This window comes from Mytilus galloprovincialis, chromosome 8 (genome assembly GCF_965363235.1).
Source record: "Mytilus galloprovincialis chromosome 8, xbMytGall1.hap1.1, whole genome shotgun sequence".
NCBI lineage: Eukaryota > Metazoa > Mollusca > Bivalvia > Mytilida > Mytilidae > Mytilus > Mytilus galloprovincialis.
The window spans coordinates 35861273-35873676 of NC_134845.1; the positions used below are offsets into that span (position 1 = coordinate 35861273).

Genomic DNA, 12404 nt, shown 5'->3' on the forward strand with positions numbered 1-12404 from the left:
CCGACAAAGACAACGTGATACCAATATACGACCGCAAATATTTTGTTTGTTTGTCTGTTTTCCATAAATGTCACCTTTAACACATCACTAAGAAAATACATTTTAGGGATTTAAGCATTGTTTGTGAATAAGACCAGAAGTAACATTTTGTTTTTGATGTCCTACACCTATTGAAACACTGGTTTGATTCGTCATTTTTGGACCAGAAATTTAATCTTTAATGATTTCATAACAGATTGTAGAAACAAAGATTAAGACAAAGCCAAAGAATACATATACTAATACTGTATATCGTATTTACTTTTGATAAAAACATCACCTTAAAAAGAAAACAAACAAGTATCATTCATACATTTATTCTTAACTATTTATAAATCTTCTAACATGCATATGAATAAACAAAAATGAATATCATGATTAAGATAATAAGAAATTTATATGACTATCCTTCATACTTTTAACAAAGATTTGTGTGCATATCATAGTGAATATGATCATTATTTTAGCAGCCCTTCATTAAAAAAAATAAAGAAAGATTAACTTCTGGTATTATCTCCCTTTAAAAACAGTTGCACAAAATAAATCTGTTCAAAATACAATATGTGTTCTAAAACTCAAGCAATATAACTTAAGATTCATTTTTTGTAACCTTGAAATCTAGTTTTGCATTCATTCACCATTAAGCCATATTTTTTGCAATAAATTATCCTCTAACAGCACTATGAACTATTTGGTGGCAATGAAATATTGTATTTTATTAGGTTCCTATCACCTCTGAGAAAAATACATAATTGATATAATTTAGTTTGCATAATTTTTCACGATAAAAGATATCAAAATACCTGAAAAAAATACTTATTCAAGAAAGTGAATTGACAGTTCATGTGACACTGAATCACATTTTCTTAGTATCAACAACTTGTTTATATTTACATGAAAGCAACACGCAGAGAAAATTGAAAATCATCATAAAATCCTCTTTTAATCTTACCTCTTGGTAGCAAAATATTACAAATGTGCAACAATTCAAATATTTTCTTTGCAATTTTCATCAATTTAGATCATTTGAAAGAATAGATGAATTTACTTATTTCAGAAAACAATTATCTTATTTATAATTGATTATTTTTCACTAGTTTTTGTTTTAGATGACATCAATTTCTTCACCAAATTTTATTTCTTTCTAAAAAAATAAAATCCACGAAATTCAGAACCCTCAATTGCTCAAACCACAAAAGTTGATACCCACGAATGAAAGTTCTTTCACAGTAGTTAAAATATATGAATATGGAGACATTCTACCTCAATTCATGGTAATTGACAATTGCATGATGCCATGAGAAGAAAATGACCAAAATCAACTTCAAATTGCAGCCATAAAATAAAAAATATATCGAAATAATAACTCAAGAAAACCTAGTAGCTATTCCATTCAAATGAGTATACTTTATTTTTTGTCATAATTTGTGAGACATTTATGATTATTACTCAATTTAGTACATGTAAAATTACTCACAGCAACCATGTTGTCTATGGGGATGGCAAGAGGGATTTTGGAAATGCCTTTCTACTTATCCTATCATTTAAATGGGATAGCCTTAAAAATTCGTATTGCACACTTTAGTAATTACGATTACTAAACATCATTTAAGGCAAATTCTATGTACATCCTCAAATGCAAATGAAAATTTATATTTTTAATTCTTTAAAAAAGATTTCTTAAATACATGTAATTTTCATCTTAAAATGTTACCCTATTAAATATTTTAGTAATATCAAAACCAAAGCTACATGGCACATGAACCGACCAGCCTTTGTCATCAAACACATTAAATTATATTTCAAAATCTGGTTTATATTTTCTTTTAATATAATTTGTTTTTCATTCACATGATCTAACTTGTATATTTAACCTAAGAATGGCATTGACAAAGTTGTCATGGAAATAAAACATATATCACAGATTATCACACAAATGTAAGTTTTAATGCTAAATATAGATTTACAATTAAAAGAAATAACAAAGTTTTCTTTGATCTATAAACATTATAATTCATGATACATCAAATAACATTAAAGATAAATGGATACAAACTCCATCCAAAAAATCCTCCCTACTTTTTACAAATACAATAAATTCTGAATGTTTGTGATGGTTTTTATTCATATTTGTTTGTTGGCTTTATTTCAATGCAGCTTTTTCCTGAAATCTATTCTGGCATTTTTGTCTGTTGACAAGCAATCAATCACATTATTAAATGCACACAGTATTTTCTGAACTACAGTAAATAGTCTCTCAAACTTCCTAACACATAGTAAAACATTCCACGGCATATAGATCTTTTAAACATATATAGCTCATGAATTGTACAGTCTCCATATAGTATAAAAAATAACATATGAAAACCAAAAAACATTCCATGGAAAAGATGGGAATACAACTGTTTTTCACAGATCAATCGTGAAAAACATTGTAAAATTGTAAACATTAAAGCAATGTTGAATTATTATTGAGTTATTCAAACATAAATAACAGACAATGAGATTTCTTCTGACAGAGACAGGATGCATCCATTTAAATAAGAAAGGCAAAAAATATAGATCGAATAAGCGAAATTTCTAAGTTCAGAAAAACTTTTATCTACATTTACCTATTTCTCATTGACATAATCTATATTAAATTATTTCGAAAACAAATACTCTAAAACAATAGTTTGATTAAGAAACTCCTACTTTTAATATATAGTAGTTTTTAAAATTGTTCTTACTATGAGAATTCTATCACAAAAATGCCCTATTTTATGACATTAAATAATTGATATTACAAGTACTGTGTAATTTGTTACAAATCTAAATGAAACTATAGACATAACATCAACAGAGTATTTTCCCAACTAAGTGAAGAAAAAATTTATATAGAATGATGTTTAACATGTCCTCAAATATTAATCAGATTCTTTAGCATATTGTCATATATGAGAAGCTGTCTTTAAAATACTTCATTTAAAATCACAAGAAAAAAACTAAAACTTACTGTGAAGGATTCTTTCCCAATTTTCATAATTTGAGAATTTTTTTCTCATTATCAAATATGAATTTGTAGTAATTTGATTTAGATTTTTGTTTTAGTATGCCACTTTTAAGCTCCCTTTTTAGGCTATTTCCTGGCAGCCAGTTTTTATTGGTGAAGGAAAAATTAAGATGTTGAAATTATATTTTACCATTTGTTTTATACTGTATGCTTTCTTAAATTTAGAAAAGAAATCACTTCAAAATTATTTGAAAAAAATTGTGATTAGAAATCAAATATTTTGATAGAATGTCAGGTGGTTTTTCACTTGTGACACATCAATTTATAAACATCTTCAAAACCTGAGATTATAACATCTTTTAAATACTGAAAAAATATTAGGTTATATGACACTCTATAATCACAATTTATACTTAATAAGGCAGCAGTGAACATTAAAACAGTTATCAACTAAAGAAACAACCATAAAAAGGGAAACAACTCATGATGACAAATAAGGGAGATAATTTCTAAACACCTGTGCTATGCATCGCAATTCATAGTAATTTATTTACACATCATATGATATATCTTGATATGATTAAAATAAAATTGAGATCTAAACTAGTGATCGGATTGTATCCATGATCTTACTGTTCTCCTTGAAAATTATGAATTTCAATTAATGGCTTATTGCAATACTACTGATTTGAAATTTGCATATCTGATTGGTATAATGTTAAATGATTATGGTTTTGGTTGTTCTAATTTTAGAATTAATTGCACAGTTGCATTTTCTGAGGTATTTTTTATATTGTTCCCAATATTTCTTTCAAGTTTAGGCAGATTTTACTGCTGATATTGTGCCTCCTTAATTTTGCATATCATTGTCATATAATAACTCTACTCATGTAAAAACATTACTTTAATTCCACATTTAAATGGTGTAAATACAGAAAATCATACAAAATAAACCCCTTCTTAACTGAATCTTCCTAGGGATGTGCTACAGGAACTTGTTTCAGATTTTAGCATGGTACTGTGACTAAACAAGGTTTATCTTTTCACATGTTTTACTGATTTATTTTACAACCAGACAACGTCATATACTGTACATCACTTTTGATGAATTTTTTTATATTGTAATTGCATATTAAAGGTTTTCACTACAAAGGTCTTGGTGCATGTAGACTTTCCACATTCAATGTTAAGTATGGTTCATGATTAACTCCGGCTGGCGCCCAGTTTCCAAGTCCTGTCGGTGTCATGTTCATTCGATGGAGAAGTCGTCTTGAAACATGAAAGGGTGCTGTTCTTTCGAGTTGTGTTAAAATCATTATTACTTGTCTGTAAAAATAAATTTATAAATCAATACATGATAAGTTTGTGAGGACTGTGTAAATGAACAGTAAATAATCAGATTAGGAACTGTGAATTCATTATTATTTGTTGGATACCAATTTTATTTGCTCAGTCTTTTGTAATTTAAAGAATAAGATGTTGATAGCAGCTTTTTTTGATTTTACTGTTTGTTTTTATTTTTCATTCCTATGCAATACTTTCTATAGCTGAGTTCATTGATGTGTGTGGAAAATGAAGAAGAAAATAATATAGGAACAGATTTCCATAGCCATAGTTTTCAGAATTATTGGTTTTTAATGCTATTCAAGTTCCAATTTCATTTGGCCTTCCAACTGTTTTCAATAGAGTGCCACTGATGAGTCTTATATAGAAGAAATGTATGTCTGACATACCTATTTATAAGACTGGTATCTTTGATATTGTATATTTTTTCATGCATATCCAGCACAAGCCACAAATATGAAAAATGTATAAAACAACAGAACCCCACTATTTCTTCAGTCCTTTATAACCTACCTATGAAGAGGAGGTATAGAATCTACAGACGTCAGATTTCCTCTGGTTGATACAACATTAGTGCTCTCTTTACAGTCACATTGCACATGCATAGATCTGTCTGGGGATCTATTCTCTACTACATATAGACCTCCTGACCAGCCCTGCATCAGGGAGTACACTGTCACTGTTTCTCGAATCTAAAATGTAAAAGTATGTCTCACTTACTGTAAATGGGTCAGTATAGCGATTTTCTAAAAATGGAAAACAATTAAATTTATATTGCAGACAACTAATGTCTTTACCAGTAATAGGTTTTGCCATATTGTAGTTATACTGTGGCCTATTTTTGTTATTGACAACCATACCACATCTTCTTATTTTAACATTTATTGTAATTTCAGATAGTATGATTTATTGTTGCACATTTTAGTCCATTATAGCAATACTAGGTCTGTACATTTGCACATTCAATCTTACAATTGTTTGGAAGTTTCAAGCAGATGAACAATACATTTTTTTCAAAATGTTTATACCACAATTATTTTTCTTTCAAAATATTTCTTTGTCCTGAACTAACTTTTCTTTAAAAAAAAAAAAAAAAAAAAACAATTATTTTCATTTTCATATTTTCAGATGTCATTACTACTGACCCCTTCTCTCATTCCTTTACAAATAGCCAGTTGATATATGGCATCAGCTAATGCATATTCATATTTCCTCGTCTTTGTCATAACTTCCTCTACCATCAATGCTTTAGAACTGTGTATTGACATCACATAATTACATCTCTGTGCTGGAGGTTTGGTACCTACACAAACAAATAATAAACACCCTTTTTAATCAGCTGTATTTCAAATTATTTTTGGAAATACACTTTTTTGCATATTTCTTTTCAGGAAAAATTTAAATGTTACATTTACATTGAAGTACGAATGTGTGCTTTTCGCCAAAGAAACATTGTCTTCTGTTACAGTGAGTTGCTTATAGGTGTTACTGTAAAACTTTACCTATAGCTCAACCTGTTTTTAAAATTGACAATACAATAGGGACATTTAAATTGACCAGTTGGTATTGTTAGATTTAAATCTACCTTGATGCTACCTGTAAAAAATTTTATTCACCTAACCCAAAGTTTCAGCATGCTTTTTTCCTGAACTTTTTCTTACCTAGGATTATTCTATTGAGAGATTTTTATTTTACTGTCATTCAAAATATTAGGAGTTATCAAGCCAAACAAGAATGACTATATCATATATGTTATTTTCTTGCAGTTTATTTAAAATTGCATGGCCTAAAATGCACTACATTTCATCTTAATGTTTGCATAGCCACTACTAGCAGTGTTTAATACCCTAAATAATCCAGTCGTAATATTTCACTCACTTTATGAAACATCAAAATCATATTTGAATAAACAATTTTATTTTTTTTTTTACACTGATATTTGACATCTCATCCAGAATTCCAAAGTTTTTAAATAATTCCCAATTTTATTCATTTTTCACTACTTCACTAGATTTTTTTCTAAATCCATAGTATAAATTCTGATTAACTTCCCATGATATACATCCTAATTTAACAGGTGCAGAATCTATACATAATTCAGAATCTTGTAAATTTTTTTTATCATTTCCATTACTATATTCCAAATAGTTATCCTCACTTTACAAATATTTTGTAATATTTTATTTATATTTTTACTATATATCACTTGATTTTTCTATATCCACAGTAAACATTTTATTTCATTTCCTATTATAAATTTCCAAATCAAACAATATTTGATCCAGAATTTTATAATGACTATTTCCAATTTCACATTCACTTAAAACATTTCCCCACGTTAGGAATATTTAAGAATATTTTACTTTCATTTTTCACTTTATCACTAGATTAGACTATATCCACTGCATTAATTCAACATTTTATTTCATTTCCAAGATCCCATTTAAATGGTAAATCATCTTAAGTTTGTAATAGATCCCAAATTAATAATGAATGTTTTTAAAATCACATTTAAAGCCACAGAAACATGTTAGATGAACTCACACTATATCTCCTACTTGAATTCCAGTTTTGAAATTTTTTAATCTTTAACATAACTAAATCCCATCATATGAAAATTTGAATTTCCTTGAGCAAACACAGTATTTTATGCACAAAAGTCCCACTAATATTATAATAGATTTCAAAGAAAAAACACAGCAAGGTATACTCCAAACTTATTTTCGAATTTTACATGTACAACATCATATGTAAGCCCCACAAAACAGTTTGAATGAATTATTTCCTCCTTGATGTCCTTCATGACAATAAAATCTTGAAAAAAACACATCACATTTTAAGAAGCAAAATTGCTATAAAAAATCTAAGAAGTGAATTCAAATAAAATAAATCCAATTTTGTATGCACAATGACACCAAAAGATTTCAAACATTGCAAATAATAATCCAAAATGAGAATCTTGAAGGGACATGTGAAGAAATGAACAACATATCCATCTGAAAATTTAAACTGTAAACACCTGAACAGCTATTTCTTGTTTCACTGGCAGCTGGACAATACTATATATAAGGGTTAGAATTTTAAAGAAGCATTTAGTGTGTAAAAACAGTTTAATTTTCAAACATAGTAATACATATTTAATTTAATCTTTTACTGATTTAGAATTTTAGGTAAAAAATAGATAAATTATATATATCAGGGATTTAAAATAATGAAAACCAAAACTATTTTCTTCCCTATCAATTTTTTAATAGAATAATCCTAGGTAAGAAAAAGTTCAGGAAAAAAGCATGCTGAAACTTTGGGTTAGGTGAATAAAAATCTTTACAGGTAGCATCAAGGTAGATTTAAATCTAACAATACCAACTGGTCAATTTAAATGTCCCTATTGTGTTGTCAATTTTAAAAACAGGTTGAGCTATAGGTAAAGTTTTACAGTAACACCTATAAGCAACTCACTGTAAAAGTGTACATACAAACATTTGAGTACTCCTTTACCAAGATAAATTATTTACTGTGTATTTGTTTATTTAAATGGTGTTTGCAATAATGCTGATTTCAAATATTTTAATCATTTTTCCAATTGAAACGTGTTACAAATATGTTTTTACCTCAAATAAATTGAACTAGGCTAAGAAAATAACAAGAATCATTCTTAAGGAATCAGTTTCTTCAAACCCAATAGTTTATACTTACTTAATGTCCATATATTGAAGGCAATAGTAACCACAACATATTCCCCTGGTTCTAACATAGCTCTGCATCCAACAAAACTCTTAAGTTGCCGCTTACTACTGGTTACCAAAGGTCCAAAGGCTTGAGTTGGGCTAGAGGAGTCCCTGAGTATCAGTACACTGAGGTCAGCCGTTGATTGTTTACCATTATCATTTCCTCTGTTAATATAATTAAGATACATTGTGAAACTGAGTAACTATTTGAGTACATATGGGGCTGCTATCTCGGAATTCTTTCATGTTTTATAAGATTCAAACATGCAAACAATATGAAAATTTGTACTAAGACATATTCTTTTTTCTTGGAAATGCAATTGTTTAATCATTTATCTTAATCTTATAGAGACAGTGTTCTCCCCAGGCCGTTTTAGCTACCGCGACGCTATATTTTTTCACCGTGATGCTATAATAATTCCCGCGACGCTATAATTATTCCCGCAACGCTATAATTATTTTGGAGATGCTATTTTACTTGTCCTCAATTTTGAACTTTCAACCATTATCGATTATGATCATAAAAATTATATCACCTTTAATTGTAATCCCTTCAAGTCGACACTAAAGGCAATTAAGAGATTAAATAGCTAGGTGTTAATTGCCCTCAGGGTGATAACTGTTTGGATGCGAATATCCCAAGCTGACACTTGTGACATGACTAATACACGTGTCTGCAATCGCCAATTTCGACATGGAAAAATGCAATCACAAAACAATTCGAAATCTACGTTTTGTATTACGAAATTTCAAAGATTGAAACAATTTTTTTTTTTTTTTTAAAAAGGTCGTTTATTTGTGCAACTCTCCAAAAATTACTTTCTTTCTCTTCCGTTAATACGAGAGCGAGAATTTTGGTTTAGAGCTAAAATAAGTTTAATACTTCCTTAAAAAGTTATCATAATTGGCTTAAGTTTATGTTTGATCCATTTAATGCATTAAAAGCGTCTTATTCATTGACAATCTCTTGTCAAACAATGTTTATTCTCGGACTCATTTTCGTAAATTTTTCTACGGCCGCCATTGCACATTTTTGTGTAAACTACGGATCGGAACCGGAACAGATATGACAAAAATCCGCATTTTCACGATAATGCCAACAGATGGACAGTAGACAGAAAAAATATACCAATAGAGAAAACTACGCATTAACAGACTATTTGTTAGATAACTTTGTTAAAAATACATATTATTTTGATGTAAAGATAAGAAACAACTGGGACTAATTCATTGAGTGCCATGAAACAATGAATTTCATAAACATGATAAAAAAAAGTTTTTAAATTGATTTTTTTTTGCTACTTTTTTTTTACTTGATATAATATAAAAAATAGTTAATTTTGTGTACTATATATTTAGTTTTGTATATATACAGGTTGATCTATAATGAACCATTCATTCATTTGACTTATTGTTGGGTAACTGAAACCACATATTTAATTTTTATTTGGCACAAGAGGAAAAAAATAATTCTGTAACTATAAATGAATAAAGAAAACATAAACTGAAACAACTGTTTTTGTGGTTAAAGTTTAATTGTATTCTCAGTTATGAATTGAACAATATAACTTAAAACATACAAAGGAAATACAGCATCAACGCGACGCGACAAACGACATTAAAAAAAAATACAGTTATTTTTTTTTACGCAAAATGTGATGCTATACAAAATTTCTGGGGAGAACACTGTAGAGATATTAAAGAAACATTCTATGACTGTGGATTCAATAGTAATTGTGGAATACTAATTTTCATGGATTTCTTGAGCATAGATAATCCAGGAATTTGATGTTCAAAGAAGTACATATTTTCTATAGGCTTGCATACAGACTTTTGTAAAACGACGAAATCAAATATCCACCATAATACCCTTTTTCCTTAATCCATGAAAAATTGGTACCAACCAAAATAAATAAACCAATAGTAATGACTTAATCATCAATCAAGAGTATAATAACCTACCTTACACCTTCCTGGAAGACCCCAACTTCTACTTCTGATGTATAAAATACAGTTAATCTAACCATCTTAAAGTCCTCTCTAGCATTTACAGGAAATGTCCCATCAACCCTGGTCTCTCTCCAATCAGGTCTCACCTTACAGATATCTACACTGTCGAAATATCTGAAAACAAAATTCAAATTTTTTATTGTCATGAAGAAACCATAAATTAAGCTTCTTATTTAAATAATTTTGTTTACTTCTAAAACAGTAAAGCCAAGCTTTCCTTTGCAAAAAATATAGGATGATAATGGAAGTGTATATGACTACATCAGATGCCAAGGTAATTAAATATCTATAAAACAATGCAAGTGTAATTGAATTTAGTTTCAATTACTGTAAATTTAGAAATTATGTTGAGGTTTTTATTTTTGCAAATAACGAAACTGTGGACATGTATCAAAATAATAAGAACCTGCATTTAGATATCAGATACATTTATTTCTGTATGCAGATTTTTCTGAAATCCCAATAATTACTTTTACATTTTTGACCATTCTTAAAAAAACTGCAATATTCAATGAACTCAATAATATCTGAATTTACAGTATAACAGCTGATTTCAGTTAGTATGTAGCTAGAGGTAATATCTTTGGCTAGCTTGCTTGCTAGCTGAACTGTGAAGTCATTGTTAGATAAGGTATACTACCCTACTTACGAATTAGCCTAGTCCTAGAGACAGATAGATTGGTTATCTGTAGGACTAGTTTACTTTTAAAGAAAGGTAGTTTACCTAACATAACAATGACTACATGGTTCAGCTAGCAAGCAGGCTAACCAAAGATATCACCTTTAATTTACATACTCATTGAAATCAGCTGTAATAAATAAATTACAAACTTACTTGAGTAGATCTTCTAATGAGATCCAGAATACGCCCTCAGTACCACCATGTAACATTATCTCCTCTCTAGCTGCTGAACTTATCTTATTCCACAATGGAGATTTATCTGACCAGTCTCCCATCCAGGAAAATCGGCCCCATGGATTTCTAAGTCTTATCAACCTGTGGACGAAAATTTATTCTTGGTAAGACAAAAACATAGCTTTTAGTTCTGGCTGATCCTTTTAAAGTTGACTATATGCACGTAAATTAATAGATTATAAATTCTGATATCTACATTATCATCCGTAGGGTTGTATGTGTGACATTCAGACAGGACTTTTGACTATCATTAACATTCTGCCCAACAACTTTTATGTGCCTATCACACCAAAACTTGGCAGTGACCCTGTTTTCTGCATTTATGGAATTTGTGTAGATTTCTTATCTCCATTGGATTGATGTATAACTTGTCTTAATTTTGGTATTGTATGTACTTTTAAAAAGACCCTGTCATATTGTTAGGAGTTTAGGGTTTTGATGACCTATGGCTGTCAGTGTTGGGTTATTGTTTTTTTTTATTTGATAACCCCATTGCCTCTTTTACTCAAAGTTAGCTTACTATTCTATTCATCTGATCAATGGTAAATTAATTTCATTGTGCATGTTGTAATAGAGTGAGAAAAAACTCAGATGTATGTTTTCAGGAAGTTTCCATGTTTGATATCTTTTTAAAATTTCTGGATTCATGCAGAATGAGATTACACAAATTTCGTAGTCCTTAATTCTACATATTGGATATATCTTTACCTATTAGTTTCCATATTATGTACATCTAAGATGGAGTAAGCATGTCTCTGTCGTAGTCATAAGTTCTACATATTAGATATATATTTACCTATTTGTTTCTATATTTTGTACATCTAAGATGGAGTAAGCATGTCTTGGTCGTAGTCCTAAGTTCTACATATTAGATATATATTTACCTATTTGTTTCTATATTTTGTACATCTAAGATGGAGTAAGCATGTCTTGGTCGTAGTCCTAAGTTCTACATATTAGATATATATTTACCTATTTGTTTCTATATTTTGTACATCTAAGATGGAGTAAGCATGTCTCTGTCGTAGTCATAAGTTCTACATATTAGATATATATTTACCTATTTGTTTCTATATTTTGTACATCTAAGATGGAGTAAGCATGTCTTGGTCTTAGTCCTAAGTTCTACATATTAGATATATATTTACCTATTTGTTTCTATATTTTGTACATCTAAGATGGAGTAAGCATGTCTTGGTCTTAGTCCCAGGTTCTCATACACTTCTTCATCTGTCTTCATTGTCCCTCCACCACAAGATGCTCCCATCAAAAACCTAAATAAAAAAAAGTTTCTGCTTTATGTGATTGCTCTGAAAATTATTTGAAATGGTTTTCTAATGTCTTTCATAGTGGCTAAATGATGATTTGAATGTAA

At 29.1% G+C, this 12404-nt stretch overlaps 1 protein-coding gene across 4 annotated transcripts in view; it reads right to left on the bottom strand.

Annotated features, from left to right (window-relative positions):
- Positions 1 to 340: 340 nt before the first annotated feature.
- LOC143085672 (calpain-15-like) overlaps positions 341 to 12404 on the bottom strand; it is a 38307-nt gene continuing 26243 nt past the window's right edge. For all 4 annotated transcript variants that reach the window (XM_076262158.1, XM_076262160.1, XM_076262162.1 and 1 more), the window contains exons 7-13: positions 12178 to 12303; positions 10949 to 11110; positions 10066 to 10227; positions 8072 to 8268; positions 5521 to 5678; positions 4889 to 5067; positions 341 to 4357 (exon numbers count right to left, since the gene is read on the bottom strand). In XM_076262158.1, coding sequence (XP_076118273.1) covers positions 4177 to 4357; positions 4889 to 5067; positions 5521 to 5678; positions 8072 to 8268; positions 10066 to 10227; positions 10949 to 11110; positions 12178 to 12303 — 1165 coding nt within the window. In that variant the 3' untranslated portion in view covers positions 341 to 4176. The remainder of the gene's footprint in view (positions 4358 to 4888; positions 5068 to 5520; positions 5679 to 8071; positions 8269 to 10065; positions 10228 to 10948; positions 11111 to 12177; positions 12304 to 12404) is intronic.